General features: G+C 38.7%; 1 protein-coding gene across 7 annotated transcripts in view; it reads left to right on the forward strand.

Moving 5' to 3' along the window:
* The window catches only part of ITPRID1 (ITPR interacting domain containing 1), a 134,279-nt gene that overhangs the window by 28,995 nt on the left and 85,223 nt on the right, over nt 1–20,061 (forward strand). For 6 of the 7 annotated variants that reach the window (XM_079149861.1, XM_079149866.1, XM_079149865.1 and 3 more), the window contains 3 exons: nt 12,384–12,569; nt 13,802–13,850; nt 14,221–14,264. In XM_079149861.1, the coding sequence (XP_079005987.1) occupies nt 12,384–12,569; nt 13,802–13,850; nt 14,221–14,264 (279 nt within the window). Of the gene's footprint in view, nt 1–4,650; nt 4,750–12,383; nt 12,570–13,801; nt 13,851–14,220; nt 14,265–20,061 lie in introns of all 7 variants that reach the window. The other variant, XM_079149864.1, reaches the window with a different exon arrangement.

Below are 20,061 nucleotides of genomic sequence, written 5' to 3' on the forward strand. Positions count from 1 at the left end.
ACATTCAAAATTCAGTGAATATAATTTACTACATTAACAGAATAAAATAGAAATAGCTTCTGATCAGCTTGGTGGAAAGAAACATTTGATATGAATCAATATCTACTTCAGATTTCTAAAATAACCCAGCAAACTGGAATAAAATACTTAATTTAGGATTAAAGAATGCTTTGAAGTTCTATGACAAAAACATCTCAATAATAATAAAATATGAAATCTTCCTCTCTATCCTTGGGAGAGAGATAAGGTTATCTGTTATTTTGTGCTGTAAACCAGATCTCCCCACTATTTCCAAATATCCTATTTATTTTACACCCTAAATACATCAAAATCACATCCTATGCTGCCCATTGAGGATTCTTTTGCTGGACACCGACCTGATCTAATAACCACACTTGGTCTGTGACTTCATATAGACCCAGAGCTCCACTGACTAAAGTATCACCCATACTTTCTTAACTTATGTTTCTGAGTCATCTCCCAAACCCTTAGTTGGTTTCCTATATAAGTCCTTATTTCCCTGGTCTATTCTTCTTGCCCTTCATAATCTCTTGAAATGGTAGGGACGAGCAGTTTTGAATTTGCTGCTAGAGATGGATGAACAAAACATGAATTATCAGGAATGTTGGGAGTGGGGAGACAAGTTACTGAATGGAAGAAGCTGCTGATGACCATTTTTGACAATGATTGGTCATGCAAAGGTATTTCAAGCAAGGAAAGAGATGTAGCTAGAACTTCCTACCATGGCTCCCTTTCTTTTGCTCTTAAAAAGATCATATAACTGTGTTGGTGGCCTCTAGTCATGAATCTGGGATGCCGTGAAGCAAGCTCACATTTAAGACTGTTTCAATGAAATGGATGATGGGGATTTTTAGGACAGAATCTCAAAGTAGGAAAGCACCCTAGGGTGATCCACATCAATGTGCCTTAATTCAGGAATATCTTCAGCAATACACACATAGCCAATGTTTGAGTATGTGGATTTTCTGTAAGATAGACTTTGTCTTCTCTATTTAATTAATAAGATAAAATGTTGTGCTATCATCATTTTCTTCTGACTATTTATAAGGTATAGGATCTCCTACCCTTTCCATATTCCCTGAGCTTTGGAGGGTTCTGAGCAGGGTGAGAAAGGAGGATGGTGACATCTGTGGTGACAGTGGAGTAAAGAATGCTGCTAGAATTTGTCTCTGTAAATAATTCAAGTAGAAATGAGATTTAGACACAATTCCTAAATCTCTTCTCACCCAAGCTCCTTCACTATTTTCTCAGACCAAGTACTTTCCCATTTATGCAATTCAGAGTTTTGCCATCATAATAGTCTCTATGGGGACTGATATATGATGCATTTTTTTTTTTTTTTGTGGAACAGTATATTTTTTAAACTTTAAAGGTATTAACTTAAGGATCTCAAAGTGAATTGTTTGATGATTCTGTCTATACATATTTTTTCTTATATACAAAACTCTATTTTTAGAGCAGTTTTGGGTTCACAATAAAATCTGCTAGAAGGTACAAAACATTCCCATGTGCCCCTTACCCTACATCTGTATAATGTCCCCTATTATCAATATACCCCACCAGAGGGGCACAATTGTTATCATTTGTGAGCCTGCATTGGCACATCATTATCACCCAAAGTCCACAGTTCATATTAGGACTCACTTTGGTGTGTTACATTCTGTGGGTCTGAACAACTGCATAATGTCATGTTTCAATCATTATTGAATCATACAGAGCAGATTCACTACCCTAAAAGTCCTCTATGGTGCACCTATTCATCTCTTCCTCTCCCCTAACCCCTGGCAACTATTGAAATTTTTATTATCTTCCTAGTTTAGCCTTTTCAAGAATGTCATGTAATTGTAATAACATAGTATGTAGTATTTTCAGATTGACTTCTTTCACTTAGTAATATGCAGTTAAGGCTATCATGACTTGATAACTCATATCTTTTTAGCACTGAATAGTACTCTATTTTCTGGATATACCATAGTTTATTTATCCATTTATTTACTGAAACACATCTTGGTTGCTTCTAAATTTGGACAATTAGGAATAAAGCTGCTATAAACATCCAGGTGCGAGTTTTTGTATGGATATCATTTTCAACATCACTGGATAAGTAACAGGAAGCACAACTGCTAGATGACATGGCAAGAGTGTATTTAAGATTGTAAGAAATCACCAAATTGTCTTCCAAAGTGGCTGCACTGGTTTGCATTCCCACCAGCCATGAATGGGAGTTCCCGTTGCTCCACAGCTTTGCCAGCATTTGGTGTTATCACTGTTCTAAACTTTGGCCACTCTATTAAGTATATAGTACTATCTTGATGCTTGTATTTCTCTGGAGTATCTTTATAATGCTTTACTTTCCATCTGTATATCTTTTCTGCTGAGGTGTCACCAATCTTCCACCTCTTTTTTTTTTTTTTTTAAGTTTAAAGAGTTCTAAGGGTATTTTGAATAATATATTTTTGTTGTTGTTGTTTCTGTTTTGTTTTGTTTTATTTTTCTACTCAGGGTACTTTACCACTGAGCCATATCTCCAGACCTTTTCATTTTTTATTTTGAGACAGAGTCTTGCTAAGTTGCTGTGAGTCTCACTAAGTTGCTAAGGCTAGCCTCAAACTTGAGATCCTCCTTCCTCAGTCTCATGAGTCACTGAGATTGCAGGCATACACCACTGTACCTGGCTGGATAAGATTCTTTTACCAGATGTCTTTTGCAAATATCTTCTTCCAATATATGGCACTTGTTTTTTTCATTCTCTTAACAATATCTTTCATATAACATAATTTTTTTTATTTTAATAAAGTCAAACTTATCATTTCTCTCTTTCATGGGTTATGAATTTGGTATCATATCTAAAAATTCATCATCAAATCTAGATCATCCGATTTTCTTCAGTTAATTTCTAGAAATTTTATATTTCCACATTTCACTTTTAGCTCTGTGATTCACATTGAATTAATTTTTATGAAAGATATAAGACCTGTGTCTAGATTTTTTATTTTTATTTTTTTCCATGTGGATATCCAATTCTTTTAGCACCATTTGGTTAAAAGACTACCTTTTCTCCATGGTATTGTCTTTGCTCCTTTGCTGTCTATAATCATATCTCTTTCTGCATCTCTCTATTTTTGTTCTATTGATCTAGTTTGTTTCCAGTACAGTGTTGAGAAAGAGTGGTAAGAGGAGATATTTTTGCCTTGTTCCTGGTCATAGTGAAACAGCTTCAAATCTCTCACCATAGTGTATGATGTCACCTGAAGAGTTTTTGTAGATATTGCTTATCAAGTTGAGGACTCCTAATTGACTAGTAATTTTTTAAAAGACAGTAGGAAGGGTACATGGAAGGAATGTGTGAAAGAGCCCAATTGAAGAAAGAGTTTTTTAAGAGAAATAACCACCAGACAAAATGATTTGTGGTTTCATTAAGTAATGGTAAAGAGCGTAAAGAACCTATGTCTGTCAAAAGTCACTTCTCAGCAACCTTTTGATGAAATGGATACTGTAATTATTCACAAGTATTTCAGTTTCCTTATTTGGAAAGTTCATCTCTCCATTACCCCATTTTCTAGGATCAGGAGCACAATTTTCCCTTCTAAGAAGACTTTTGTTATCTTTACCAATTGACAATTTCCCCTTTAATACTTAAAAACCAATGTTCGTACTTCTGTCAAAATGCAAATTATATTTCAACCCATAGAACGGTTAACCAGTACCATTGTTCATAATCAACTCTATGCTCCTCAAAGATTTCTGCAGACACAGCAGACACTCAGGTATTTAATTGAGTTAAATTGATAGATGCCATTATTAAATTCATTTAATTTTAGTAGGTTTTTATACAGTGTACTTTATGAGCAACTTTTAGTGCATGATCCTATGCCTGACATGTTGGAAACTCCACAGATAAGTAAGTCACAGTTCCCACCTGCTGAGAACACAGAATCCAAGGTCAAAAGCATTCATTCATTCATTAACCAGCTGCTGATCACCTATTACCCTTGTCTTAGACCGAACACGATGGATACAAAAATGAACAAGTAAGTCATGACTCATGTCTTCAAGGAGTTCTTTTAGCTGGTAGGAGAGGTAAGTTGAATGAATCATCCTGAGTGTGAAGAGTGTTATAATAAGAGTTTGCACAGATCACTGTGGGTGCCAGAAGAAGACTGGATGCAGAGAGATGAAGAGAGTAAGTCCCATAGAATAAGTTCTGTTTGAGCTCAATGAGACTGTATCCAGGATAGAGGAGGACTGCTTGCAGAGGGCTCTGTATCCAGTGGTATTAGAGAGGAGGATGCATTTATGAATAAGTAGCTCTGTGCATTTAGAATAAGGTGTACATGCAGAACTTAAGTGGCAGTGATGCTGGAATAGAAGATGAGAACTACATCACAGATGTTCCCTCATCCATCCTCTCCTCCTTGCCAGCATGAGGCAAAGAAATGTTGAAAGAGAAGAGTAGAAATGGTAAAGACAAAGAAGAGAATCATCAAGGAAGAAGGATCCAAGAACTGGATTAAGGCTAGCAGGGGATGAAGCAGTGGATCAACTTCACCAGCCTTGAAGCCATTTTAAGTTTCCAGGAAGCTGTATATATAGTTCTTCACTTAATAATCTCTTGCTTATTTTTACCAGCAAAAGATGAAAACCACAGATTCAGGAAGACTGACTTTGGGATCCAGCTTGGGCACAGCTGCCTTTTCTTTAAACCCAGCTTGCTCCCAAATGGCAGAAGTGAGTACCCTTCACATATTTCATGGTGGGAGGAAGCCACCCACAGAACAAGTCGTCACAGACTGCTTGTTCCTCCCAGCAGAGTGTTGACAGAACACTCTCTTCCCCAGGATCTGCCTCTACTGCACTGAATCACTTGGAAGTCCTTACAAGTGTTTGCGGGACTTCGCTACTTGGATAGGAAGGGGGAGCAGAAGGGCATTCCTGGCTTGACTTTGTTGCTTTGATTTTCAGTCTTCCAAACTTATGAGTAATAGAAACGATACTTTATTCTCTTATTTTTGTAATTTTGAAGAATATAACTTTAAAATATTTTCAAATGTGAGCTCCATTGATCAAATATTCAACAGTCTCTGGGGACACTGGAAACAGAATAGTCAACTTATGGAGTCATCTTATTTCATCCAACTGTCTCATATTATTCAAAAGGAAATAGCATTCCAAGAGAGCTTGAAAGTACCTGCCCAATATCATACAGCCAATTGATAACTCCGTGTTGATTAATGAAAAATAACTTACGTTTTTTGGTTTGCTGGTAATGGATTCAGATCTTTCATCTGCTTGTTAGCTGTTAGGAAGCATATAAAAGAAGGTAAAAGAAAGTGTTTATTCAGATAGATGTTTTTCAAAAAGGCTGAAGAAAAAAGCACTCACCAACTGGTTAGTCAGATAATTTTGCTACAGAATGGGGAAATATTGTGTGTGTGTGTGTGTGTGTGTGTGTGTGTGTGTGTGTGTGTGGTGTATCTGTAGGTGTATAATCACATCATGTTTTTCTAATTCAGACCTACAGTCCATTACTCCTTGATGTTGTAAACTATTCCTGTGTAGTAGCTGTTGCAAATGTGTAGTAGCTGCTGCACCCCCTGAGAAGTTGTTTAACCCCTGAACACCAAACTCACCTTAATTATGTCATAACCAGATTTGCTTTGAGGTTCCTCAGTTCCTTTTTGGTATTCATGTAAAGAGCCAGCCATTCAACAAACATTCAATGAGGACCTTTTCCCTGCAGTTATGTAATATGACCTAACATCTCTATCCTGAAGGAAATCTTAGGTTGGTTAAATTGAGGTATAAATACAGATTTATAAACCAAAGTAAAAATACATTAATATGGGATTACAGAACAATTAAAGTTGGACTCACTTGGAGAGAGCATATGGATGGAGGGGATCAGAGAGGGCTGACGTTTGAGGTATAGAACATAGCAAAATTGAGAGGCCAGAAAGGGTAAAAACAGGAGAAAAAAAACTTGAGAAGAAAAGCATTGAGTGAAGTACTGGGAAATTCTGGAGGGTAAGTTGCTAAAACCAAATTAATTGAGTATTTCCATTAAACAGAAGCAATCAACTACATCACATGGTGCCACAATTTCTAAGATGAAAGGAGCTGAGAGTTGACCTCCGGCGTGCTGATTCGAGTGTGTTATGGGGTAGAAGGTGTGGTCCGCTCTGTGGATGGGAGCCTCTTACTATGATTCAAGTGTGACTAACTTTAAGTTCTGGTTCAGATCAGGTTGACAACAGTGGAGGTGGTTGAGATCTATTGCAAGGGGACTCCTCTTATTTAATGGCTTAATGTGAGATATGAAAGGAACAGAGGAATCAAGGAAGACTTCTAAGTTCTTGACTGAGCAGTGTCTTGATAGTGATGCCACTCATTGAGTTAGGCGTGTTAGGAGGTAAGCAGTGGGCAAGAAAACAACGAAGAATTCAGTGCAACACGTTCAAGTTTGTTTAAAGACATCCAAGTAGAAATATCAAGTAAGCAGAAATCCCATAATTTGAATTTCTGAGGTTGGACCAGATTTAGAAATGTGAACTGCAGATCATCAGTTGAATATGAAACTAAGGTGAGCTGGGTGCAGTGACACACACTTGTAATCCCAGCAGTTTAGGAGGCTGAGGCAGGATGATTGCAAGTTCAAAGGCAGCCTTAGCAACTTAGCAAAATGCTGTCTCAAAATAAAACAATTTTTTAAAAAATATCTGGAGATGTGGCTCCATGGTTAAGTGCCCCAAGATTCAATCCCTGGTACCAAAAAAAGAAAGAAAATAAAAATAAGGTGAAGTTTGGAGAAGGACTTAAGGGGTAAATGAAGGACTCTTTGAAGATGGGCCACACCACAGTGTGTTGAAAACTGGAGAGAATGTTTCAAAGGGAGGAAAACGATGCCAAAGTACAAAAGTGTGGGTACAGAATGGAGGTGACTCAGTGCTTGCAATTGGAATGTAGAAGGGAAATCTCTTACAGTGATGAACTACAACCCTGGGAATTGAATGGAAGGAAAGATTTCTGAAAGTGAGAAGGTCACAGAACTGAGTGGCCCGGTGTTGGTGGGTCATCTGCACTGGTAATGCAATCTTCCAGAAAAACTGCAGGAACAGCATTCTAAAATTGTCAGTAAATGAGGGAGAATATTCTGGATGATGACAATTCCATCGTAGGATGGCAAATGCTTCAAAGGACAGAGAAAACAAAGTCTGAAAAGCAGCAATGAAGAGCATGGAGGAAATTTATAGCATCTCCAAGAATGTGTCGAGATTATATGACAAGCAGCAAAGGAAACCATGTCCAGGTTTCAATTAGAGAAAAGAGATGAAGGCACAGCCAAGGAAAAGGTTAGAATGGAGGGGACTTGGTGGATGACTGTGTATGAATTCCAGAGGGCACAGGGGTTAGAAGAGTCCAGGAGGGTATATAGATTGGCCAAATGAAATCATGTCACTGCCACGTGAACATAACTCAAGAGAATGATGAATTACTCCTGTGTTCTCCAGTTTTCTTAGCCTGTCAGCCTCTCAGTACTGATCTTTCAGTTTGTGGAGGTGAGTAGTATTAAGGTTCATAATACCCACCTTTCTGAGCTTAGGGGGCTTCCTTTATAAACTTCTGAGTGGCACCATAGCTGAAAAAGGGGCGGGGCTTATTGGACCATGTAGACTTCTTTTAGATGCTGCTATTGGGGAAGACACTTGGATATGGAGGATGGAAGGGGTAAGGCAAGCCTGAAGACCACTGGAGACCTTCTGGAAGACCGAAGAGAGTCTGTGATGAGGAGAATCCATAGAGGAGACATGAAGCACTGTCAGAGATCTTTTGTGGGCCCAGGATGTCTTGGGGTTGTTCTCCCATTATGAGGTTCTATTCCTGACCACAGAGACCATTCAGAAGTGATGACCAAGGCTTGCATGACAGCCTATAATTATAACCTTGAAATTAAGTACATAGTTGAAAGAAGTTCAAGACTCTTTTAAGAACCTCTAACTCTAGCCTCAGGGAGATGTGCAATTTCATAGTCACAGAAAAACTCTATTCTCCTAACTCCCAAATATTCATTATTACCCAAACTAAGCCATCTGAAGATAACACAGAGTTATCCACAAACTGAGAATGTCGAATCTATCTTCTATGAGAAAAACTCTGCATGGGTTGGTGATTCTTCTTTTCTTGGCAATTTTTTTTTTTTAAATATCATTTTAGTTGTCAATTGATCTTTAATTTTATTTACCAGTGGTGCTGAGTATGGAACCCAGGGCCTCACACAGGCCAGGCAAGTGCTCCAACACTGAGCCACAAATCCAGCCCCCTTTCTTGGCATTTCTTGACAGGATAATGACAAGAGGAAACAGAAAAGAGAAGGAAAAAAGAAGGAAAACTGACAAATACAAGTACCGATTATCTTCTATATATTTTCCATTAATTTTTCAAAGCAATTCTTTGAAGCAATTATTTTTATACCTACCACAGATATGAAGGAATAGATTAGCATGGACATTTGAAAATTCTCTCAAGATGTCAGAGAGCAGCAGAGCTGAGATGAAAACCCAGAGTCATCTGACCTGAAAGCACTTGTTCTTTTATGATTTGCACGTGAGATGTCCGCTGAAAAACTCATTTGTTAGATGACACAGGAATGTTCAGAGGTGAAATGATTATATTATGAGAGCTATAACCTCATTAGTGGATTAATCCATTTGATGGATTAATAATTTGGATGGACTACTGGGTGGTGACTCTAAGTAGGTAGAATGTGGCTGGAAGAAGTAGGTCACCCAATTGGGGTGGTACCCTTGGACTGTATGTTGGTCCTGGCTTCTCTCTCTTTCTTGGCTTCCCGGCTGCCATAACTAGCTTTCCTCTAGCTAGCTTTCCTCTGGCAAGCCCTTCCACCATGATGTTGTGTTTCACCTCAGACCAGAGCAATGGAGTTGGCTGACCATGGACTGAAGTTTTGAAACTGTGAGCCCAAAGTAAACTTTTCCTCTTCCAAATTGTTCTTGTCAGATATTTTGGTCACAGTGACAAAAAACTGGCTAACACACTGGCCAAGCTAACTGGATGTTCCTTTCCCAAGTAACCAAGCAATCCACTAATAATTACAGATTATTTACCCTGGGCCAAATGTGCACTGGAATCTTGAGGAAATTTAGAACACAGTCCCTATTCTCCCAGAGTGAATGACTTGTTTGGCAAGACAACCTGTTTGCATGGAGGTATAAAAAAAATTAACCCCAGAGGATTAGAATGTAATGATTGTTACTGTTTAAATTTCAACATATTAAGTTCTACAATTTCATTGTGGGCTGAAGACCCCATGATAAAAAGGAGTAGGTGTAGGTAAATTTGGTCAAGTTCAAGAAAACATGAGGCAGAGTTTGTAATTTAACAAAGTCAATTGTCTTCTCCAGTTGATTATTTTTAAAAATTTGAAAACTTCATAATATTTTGATATATTTCTTTTTCTTCTTTTTCAGTAATTAGTGGTTTGGTTTTATAAAATGGAGGTTTTGGTGTGTTTTGCATCTTTTAAAAAATTAAAATGATAATATAAGCACTTTCCCTCCATTAATGTGTGTGTGTGTGTACATATACACACACACACACACATACACATGGTGGCCAGCACCCTACCCTGACAGAGAAGATTCTTGCTCAGGAGGTGTGAGCCACCTAGGAAAATAAAAAGTCTGAAATAATCAGTAAGAAATAAGACAAATCCTAAGAAAGATCAGATTTTAAAAAGCAGGGTCTTCCAGTCCTGATAGGAACTGGTACTGAACAAGGCCCAAATTCTTCATTTAAGGGTGAGTAGATCAAAGGCAGGGATAAGGTTTCAGTGGGAGGAGTCTTGTTTTCCTGCTCGTTTCTCCGTTTCTCCGGGTGGAAGGGGTCTTGCAGTAAACAGGTTGATTTGCATTTGGCAGGCTACGCCCATCTCTGGGAGGCTGTGCTTGAACTTAAGCAGTGAGCTAGGACATGGCACCACATGAATAGAGTATTTTCCAGCCAGTGGATTCTAAATGGGAGTTCCCCAAACCAGGCTTTCTCGGTTCCCCCAGCCCATAGATGGCCCCCAGGATATATCCACAAGGACTGATGAAATCGTAGTAGTCAGAATAAAAGGAACTAAAGTACAGGGGAGAACCTGATCCAGGACGAGGGTGCCACTTGGACCAAGTCAGAGCTGACAAGAATTGGGCTCCGTATGGTCCTGGGGACTGAGGGGTTAACAGGGGGAGTCAGCAGAGGTCATCTGCCAGAATGCTGCCTGTCTATCCTCTGGGCAATTCAGGACTGCCACCTGATCCAAAGGGCTGCTCCAGGGGCCACGTGAGTGGATGCCAAAGGAAGGTCATTCAAGCATCAGAGAATCCATTTCCAGAAGCAGATTTGTTTACTAACTGGGAAGGCATCCATCGAAACAGAAGGAACAAAAGAGTTTTTCTTTACAAACCAGTCCCTGACCCTTGCCTTTAGCAAGGGTTCCCACTTTTCTTTGGCAGCCTTTTTCCTGCTCTATAGCCAAGTACAACTGAGCTGGCGGAGAGCTCACCCTCACCGGTTGTGCGAGGCTAGAGACCGAGGTCAAACTCACCATTGCTGGATAGGAGTTTGGGACATGCAGATAAAGTAGAGCTTTTATTTAAAATTTTAACAAATACATAGAAAAGCAGTAGCTAGATTAAAATTCAACATGGTACTGAAGCAACCTTTGAGTACTCTCACCCACTTCTCTTCCCTTCCCTTTACAATGCAAAATTTCCCCTACTAAATAGAAATTATAATTTGTATAATTTACTACCAGAGGCTATTCCTAAGTTTAACTTCCTAAAATTGACTAACTTGTTTACTGTTAGAGTAGATTCCAATTGCCCACCTTTGGCCCTGTTTGAACTAACTGAAATTTCTTAGTTTTTGCTTATTTTTTATGTAAAATCAGCAGCCATCACAGTTATCATTATTTTTTTTTTCAGTAATTTACAAATACACAGTGCTGACTGTGTATCTATACTTCAACAATGGCTACATTTGAATATATAAAGCACATAAGGAAACTGTTACTGCCAGTTGCATGTAGCATGTTCACCTGTGCTTGAAAGAGAATAGTTAGATGTTACAAAAAAATCGGAATGGTTTGCCTTTCTCGAACACTGATTAAAGATGATGGTTTACATATCAGTGATTGTGCACCATGGAGGGGTGTTGGAAATGTTGCCGAACTAGGCATTGGGCTCTTTGGCCATTTCTAAACCTGAAGAAAACACTAATGCAAATTCAAGTATATGCCTGGAAAGAATTTAGACAGGAAGTGTGAGTCTGAGCTCTATCTTTGCTATTTGATTTTTCACATGTTAATTTAGCACCTCCTATGTGCCAAAAATTCAGTCAAATACTAAAGACAGATGAGTAAGAGGATAGCTCTTGTTCTCAAGGTGCTTATAGTCTGGGGAATTGAACAATTTATATAGCTGCTCTGAACTCTGGTCTCCTGATCTTAGTCTACGTAAGGAGGTTAATAAAGGTCAAATTAGATAATAGGAACCATTAATATTTCTTGTGCCAATTGCATAACATGTTCATTAACTCTAGTTGTCCGAACAACCCTATTGGGTAGATAGAACAGTCTCGGGACTGTGAGTGGAGTGCCTCTATTTGAATCCTAGTTGGCAGTATGGCTTTGGCCATGCAGCTTAATTTCTCTGCTCTTCAATTTACTATAAATTGTGATAATTATATAACTTTTTTCACTGAAGAGTAAATTCTGTAATAGATCTATAGAATTCAGCACAGAAGCTAGCACAAAATAATTATGCCACTGAGACTATCATTAAAATTCAGTACAATGTACCCCAAAACAAGGAGGTAGAGAGAGGCTATGTAACTTATACAAGGCCACATAATAAGTTGCAGAGATGACTCTCAGCCAAGATGAGTCTGTTGCCAAAACCTTCATTTTCCCCCATCATTTTGGGTCTCTAAATATACTTTTAGAAATATAACTGTTGGATAACTTTGAAGGCTCTTTATTGGATGGCTCCTCAAGTCCAATTTCTTTGCTCTCCACACACATCCCAGATCACCAAATTGAATCCTGTACGAGTGTGGATGTGGCCTGGTGACTGGCAAGGCCAAGTTAGTCCCTGTTGTCCAGTCGTTTGTTCGTGGAGAGGAAACCATTCTACTAAATTGAGATCAGGAGTTTGGCTCAAGTGGCTGAGCCGGGCTCCCCTGCGACTGTAGAGCTGATCACTCATTGGACTACAAGCATCCTGACCTTCTCCCTCTCGCTGAGTCAGACCTGAAAACTGAGTTCCTTGCATCTGATTTGTTTTGTGTGTGTGTGATTTAAGTTGGTTTGCAGAAATACTCTCTTATGATGGCGGAGAGGCTGCGAGGACCTGACAGACTTCAAGACGGCCAGGAAAAGAACAGAAGACGGATCCTGAGGTACACCAAGAGGGCATGGGCTCCGCTAGACGAGCCGCTGTTTCTTGGTTCCGAGGAGGAAAATCAGACTGTCACCATCCCCAGGCTGGGTGAGAAGGGCCCTCAGGGCTATTTGTAAAATGTTCTTCTGAGATGGCAAAGGATGCCAGGCTCTGGGCTGGAACAAGGACTTGGCTTTGAGAAAACCAATGTTTCAGCCATTCTATGAAATAGACACTCTGGTTTTCTGCAGAGACTCAGAACACAGAGACCCTTAACAGAAGTTGACCAACTAAGGAATGAACTTCACTTCCTTTCCTTTCTAGCACTCCCTCATCCCAAGTCTCAGGGACTTTGAAGCCGAATAGGATCCATGCTTGTTTCAGGACATCAATTTTTGAAAGGTTCTTGGGGTCTTGCATGAGACATTCATAATTATGTTAATAATTTGAAGGGTGATAAATAGGAAAATACCTCTCTCTCCCCTTCCCGAAATGTAAATGTTGGATGTTTGGTTTTTTCTTTGCCCATCACCTAATTTACTCTATCCTTTCATGGCACCTTGATTGAAGAACAAACACATCTCCAAGGTCCACTAGTTTTTTTGGTTCAGCAGACACCTTGTGAGGAGGATAATTCAGGTGCCCCACTCTTAGGATAAAGTCAAGGGATATCAGCCCAGGGGAGACAGTAACCAACCAGAATAGAAGCAAATATTTAATAGGAAATGTTGCCTTTATTTCCTTTCTTTATGCCTTTTGACTGTCTTTTGAGCCAGTGCTAAAGATCCACCTTAAAGACTGGTGCCTTTTTAACACAGGGTGCCTTTGGCAATTCTGGGATTCTAGTGCAATTTGTCCCTGGAATGAATGCAAATTTGGTTTCTAACCTGGCAGAGAACTCCTTGCAAATAAACATCACTGGCTGGCTGCCTTAGGTAAATGTAGTGATTCAATCAGGAGAGACTCCGTGGTGATTTAGACCCAAAGAGAAAGACAAAACTCTCATATTCTTTTGCACCCTTTGTATTCACACCAGGTAATTTAAAAAGTATTCTAACATCTCTTGCTCTTTATTGATTTATTTTTTACCTCTTTAACATTTTCTTTATTTGTTTTTTTCAAGTTTCAGTCCTTTGGCAAGTTTACATACTATTCTCAGGAAAGGATGATTATGGAAAACAGGAGGTTGTACCTTCAGGGATAAAAAATGAATATGCTTATGGAATCATGTGACTAAATATGTAGGGAATAGAGCTTTTGAGTGATGACTGGATGATACAGTGGAGTCATTTTAGCTGGTCGTGCTTTCACTAACTGATCTGTTTCTTTCTCAATTGTAGAAGATGCCAAACAGGAAAGTATCCAGCAGTGGCTGGACTCTGGATTCTTGTAAGTGTTCCTTTGTGTCTTATATATTTCTCTTGCAAAGATCCATGACAACAATGTGGGTAACCCTGTTTGGACAAGGTGGGATGTTTAGGGATTTTCATATTTATTAGGTACCTGAAGGATTACCCTTTTATTGCAAAATCTTTATATAGATATATACATATATATATATATATATATATATATATATATATCAATTAAAAGGTACAAAATAAAATGTTATTGAATCCCTGACTGTTCATCAGTTTCCAAAGTTTCTCCCTTAATACAATCTAACTGCATGCGCACACATCAGTCTAATTAAAAAGCAGTTTAGTACAGTTTACTTGCCTACATTGTTTGACTTACAATACTTTTGTTTCTTTCATAGTGTCTCTGTAAATGAAAACTTTCAGCAAGTCATCGATCGTACTGGTAAGACAAGGGAACCCAGAACAGTTATATTTTGTGATGCTGAGGATGGGATGTATGTGTGAACATGTCTATGTGAATAAATCTTCCCAAAATGAGAATCATCAGAGGCTTCTAGAAATAGATAGCTCAGACCTCAATCAGTCCTTCCGTTTGATGAATAAGACAGACTCAGAGGGCAGGAAGGGTAGTTGCTTCCTGAGCACCAGGTCAGGGGCTGACACCAGGGTTCCTGTCTTATCGTTGCTTAGACTGGAACAGGACACTTGCTGGTTTCTAGGTAGATGTTTGCAAGGATGTAATTGTGGAAGTTGTTTAATTTTCCCTTGTATGGTATTGTACTTTTATTTCTTAATTTATCCTCTATTTTTTGGTGTCCAAAAATTACACTTTCTCTCATGATACATTTGTTCTAGGAAGAACAAATGACTAAATCCTAAAGCAAACAGTGCAAGTATGTATGAGGCAGAAAATGCATGACATTTGTTTTGCTGAGATTTGATAAGATCATTATAAAAAGAAAAAAGAAATTTAATTACAGGTCTCACAGATTTCATCTTTCGTCAATGAAATTTCATATTTCGTAGAATCTGAGATCCCTCAATTACAAAATGTACTTATAATTCCCACTCAGATTAAAATAAAAACCTGTTGGTAAATGAAAGGCATCCTGATTTTGTAGATACTAAAATGTGAAAAAGTATGTTTTAAAATTGATTCAATGTCATAAAGAATGCTTGCGAGGGAAAAAAAAGGCATAAATTAGAAGTTCAATGATTAGAGGGAAAAATTATCAGTCTACTAGTAACTAACTTTTCTGGTTTAATAATTTCATTTCCTCTATTGAGATCTTATATGAATTTGACCACTGTCTACAAAACAGCTAAGTATATCATGGAAATTTCCTTCCTCACCAAATTTTTATTTTTCTTTAATCTCAAAGTTCCATGATATCTAAAGTTCCAATTAATTGAATTGAAACACCTCTCTGTTCATATTAGCTCAGACTCAAGGAAAAAATGCAAGGACTTAAGAAATCCAGCCAGCATCCCATGGCCCTGACACCGTCTCTTGCCCTGGTGCTGGTGAGACCTGGCACTGGTTCTGGGGTCATAAGTAACTGTATTGACATTGTCACTTCCCCAAAATCAAAGTCAAATCATGAGCTTGCCTCCTCTGAATCAGGTCAACAGGCTACAAAGGCTCAGACAGGAAGGAAACAGGGCCCTGGGTGGGCTGAGCTCAGAGAGGCCCCACTTGGATTTGGCAGCTCCTTCATATCCAGCAAGACTTTTAATAACAATAGAATAACTTCTTACAAGTTTAATTGAGCCTTTCTTTTGACAAGACCCTTTCTCATCGATCATATTTTTTAAATTCATTAGCCAGTGTGGAAGCATGGCTGGTTCTTATTCTGCTTTGCAGATAAAGAATCTGCACAGAGTGGACTAGTGCTGTGGTTTTTAATCACAGCTGGTTAGAGGCAGGTGGAGGAACTGGAGACCCAGCCTTCCATGAGCCCCTTCATGTGCTGGCTTGGGCCCAGATGCAAGAGCTGCACACTGAGCTCAGGGAAGCCCAGAGTCACCCTGGGAAATGTGGGTATGGGCACTGTATGGAAAACTGGTGAGCAGAGGTCAAGGGAAGGGTGTCAGGGAGAAAAATGGTGGGGGAAGGAAAAGGAAGTGCAGAGGAGGAGAAAGGGGTCACTGCTAGAGAAATTGTCCTGTCAAAACTCTTCAAATCCTGATAGGATGCAGAGTGAATGTGCAGAAGGTTGTTAGGGCAGCCATAACAAGTCAGTTCTCACTGGATGCCCTGAAACACAAGAAATTCATTCTTTCATAGTTATGGAGATTGGACATCCAAAATCAAGGTGGCAGTAAATCATTCTCCCTTTGGAGAATCTTCCTCTGCCTTTTCCTAGTTTCTGGTGGCTGCTGTAAATCCTTGGTGTCCCTTGGCTTGTAGCTGGATCATTTTATTCTGTCTTCCCAAGGCCTTTTCTCCCTGTGTATCTTCTCTTTTTCTAAGAATGCCAGGTCATTGGATTTAGGACCCACCCTAATCCAGTATGAACTCGTTTTAACTAATTATACCTGTAAAACCCCTATTTCTAATTAAGCCCATTTTCAGAGGTTCTGAAAATGAAATTTGGGGGAACATTATTAAATTCAAAGTGGAATTCATTCTGAGGCTGTTTTCCTCATTGATCACTTCTAAGGCTTGGCAAACGGAGTGGCATCAAGAGCCAAGTGTCCTGTCAAATCATTTTTCACTGGATGCCTTAAAACACAAGAAATTCATTCTCTCATAGTTATGGAGGCTGGACCTGTCTTTCATAGAAAGCATTCTGCTGGGCCTATGGGCCTTGGACTGGGCCCAGATAAAATAGCTTCAGTGGTTCTGTTCCTGGGTTTCTCCTGAGTCCCATTTTATACCTCATTCATCCCCCTTGTGCTAGGTAAAGCCTCTACCTTTGGCACTTCATCCTCTTCATCAGTAGAACTGAGAGGTGAAAGAAATTAATATGCTTTGAGTGTGCAAGTGATAGGTCCTTTCTGCATATTACTTCATTTGCCAGAACCATCTTCTGAGGTAAATATTACTGCAATTAAATTTTGCAAGATGGAAAAAAAGATTGAGAAAAGTTAAGCTTAATTGAAAAGAAGTTCAATTAAAGGGTAAAGGAATTGGAATGTGAACTTAGATCTGTCTATCTGTACAGCCACTTGCCTTTCTAGAAAATCAATGTGATTTACTGTACATGTCACGCATGGCAAGGCCTGAGAGGAAAGCCCCGTATCAGCATCGCTGCTGGAAAGAAATTCAGAGCACCAGAGCCATGGGGGAGAGAGGAGGGGCCACCAGCATTTCTTTCTCCGGAACTTCCAGTCAGTCCAGTGCACCAGCTCTCTGGGATCACAATGTGGTCCTAAGTTTAAAAATTTTATATGGGATAACACTATTTTTTAATGTCAGTCCAGTGTCTATGGAAATGCAGAATGGTCACATCTAGATCTTAAAATTTAAAGAAAAAACGATTTATCAAGTTGACCAACAGGTACAAACTCAATGCATAAGTTCACAAGCCCTTATGTGTAGTATGGTTCTTATAGTTAACAATCCTATATTTTATACTTTAAATTTACTGAAGGGATAGATTTTAAGTATTCTTGCCTGAGAAAAAAATAACTGTGTGAGGTGATGGTTTGTTAATGAGCTTGATTGTGATGATCATTTCACCATGTGTGTATATATATACATATATATATACAGATATATACACATACATATATATATACATACCTATATATCAAAATACTTTGTACACCTTGAACAGATATAATTTTTGGTCAATTATATTTCAGTAAAGCTGAATAAATACATCAAATAATTCATCTGGAAAAATCTAAGTAGTCATTTTGCTTAGCTTTCAGAAATTTTAAATTAAAAGAAGCTAAACTCTTAGAAAATCGATGTGACTGAAAAACTATTGCTTGATAATTGGAAAGTTCTGTGGTGGTTGTCTGTTTCAGAGGCTTACTGTGTTTCAGATCTCTATACACTTTGGACTAAAAGTAATGATAACACAAATATTATGATTAGTAATTACTATTAATTATCAAGTGCTTATTGCATATTTAAAAACTATTGCAAAAACTATTACACCTCAAGCAAAACAGCATGATTAACTTCATTGAATACCGAGGGTCTGGGTGCAGTGGTGCAAACCTGTAATCCCAAAAGCTCCGGAGGTTGAGGCAGGAGGATCGTGAGTTCAAGCCAGCCTCAGAAAAAGTGAGGGACTAAGCGATCCTGTCTCTAAATAAAATACAAAATAGGGCTGGGGATGTGGCTCAGTGGTCAAATGCCCTTGAGTTCAATCCCTGATACTCTCCCCCAACCAAAAAGGGAAAAAAAAAAAAAAATACTGAGGAAACAGATTCTCAAAAAAGTTACAGAATTTGCCTAAAACTACACACCCATAAGAGATAGAGACATGATTTGAATGATTTGAATTCAAGTGTTACTGATTTCAAAGTTCACGCTTTTTCTACCAAAAACTAGTATGCCTCTAGACGTCACTAGTTGGTGGTTGGTGTAAATCAACTACCATGAATTTTATCTCCAGTTTGTCCTTACTTCTGTGAGTCAATCTGGGGTGGCAGAAAAGATCTCTCCCTGAATTTAAGGTCTTATGCTGAGACATGCTCCAAAATGTATTCCTTTTAAATCTACAGGTACATGAAATAGATTTTTGTTCAAAGAAAAATTAATTAAAAACATTCATCTATAAATATTCTGAAATTCATTTATAAATAACTCCTATATCTCCTTTAACTCAAATTTGTATCATGTCTCTCCAATCTGTAAGTTCCAATTATGTTACCAAAAAAAAAAAAAAAAAAAAAAAAAGAGTTGGTTCCCCAGTTTTGGTGGACTATTGCTATCAGCTTTGTCTTTCTGAAAAATATCTCCCATGGAATATCTGGGAGCTATGAGATGTTACAGGCATTTTCATGAAATAAGTCCCCTTCACTGTCACTTCTGCTACTCTGATGGAAACCCCTTGGCATTACCTCATAGAAAGTTGTTTTAACACTTCTTCAGCATCCTGTTCTTCCGCTCTTAGGCACCATCATCATTGTGTTTGAGTCCTTACACTGTTTTAGTTCTTGCAGGTTTGTAGAATTGCTCATTTCTGCAAATGACTCCATCACCTGGGGATTTAGGCAGCAATACTAGTGTTTTATGTCACATAAAGTGCATGAAGGAAATACTCTTTCAGCTTCTTCCTGCAGTCCATATTTCTCCTTACACTTTTGACTTAGGCTGGAGACTGGAGAACAAACATGCTGGCAATTCCACTTTCCTGCACACAGGCATATTGGTTCTGACAGATCCACTTTTGTTCCATTCTTCAGTTTTTAACAAATACTTATTGAATGACCCTCCCAACTAGGTGCTCCTTTAGGATTGGGGATAATGAAGAAAATAGATGTGGTGGTAAGAGACACATTAAATAATTGAGTAAGTATGTTACATGCCAGGAGATAGATCATCAGGGAAGGTATTTTAGCAGCTGCCTAAAAGAAGTGAAGGAACCCGATATTTGCTTCTCTGGGAGGATGAATTGTTTCAGGCACATGGGACAACATATGCAATGGCCATGGGGCTGCAACATGCCCTTTATGATCCAGGAAAAGCAAGAAGGTTAAAATGGTTGCAGCTAAGTGAGCAAGAAAGAGAGAAGCAGTCCAGAGGTTAAAGAATTAGCTAGAGCCAGCATGGTGATACACACCTGTAATTCCAGCAGCTTGGGAGGCTGAGGCAGGAGGATCTCAAGTTTAAGGCTAGAGTCAGCAACTTAACAAGGCACTAAGCAACTTACTGACACCTCATCTCAAAATAAAATTAAAAAAGGGCTGGGAGGGGAAGGTGACTCAGTGGTTAAGCTCCCTTGGGTTTAATCCCCAGTACAAAAAAAAAAAAAAAAATTAGCTAGAAGCAAAATAATGTAAGGCCATATATATCTCTGTAAGTATTTTGACTTTTACTCAGCACTAGAAATGACTCCTTGAAAGTGTCTAATACAAAGGAGGGGTATAATCTTGATTCTTTTTTACAAAAGACAATTCTGCTATCTGACTGCTATTTGGAGAACAGACTATAGGCAGAGAGGAGATGGAAAAGGTAGAATCAGGGAGCCCCAGCTCCTTGGGAGGTTAATGAAATAATTCAGAGTACAAAGGATAGGGACTTAGACCAGAGCACTAGCAGTTATTACAGAGAGAGG

This window comes from Sciurus vulgaris (genome assembly GCF_902686455.1).
Source record: "Sciurus vulgaris genome assembly, chromosome: 8".
NCBI lineage: Eukaryota > Metazoa > Chordata > Mammalia > Rodentia > Sciuridae > Sciurus > Sciurus vulgaris.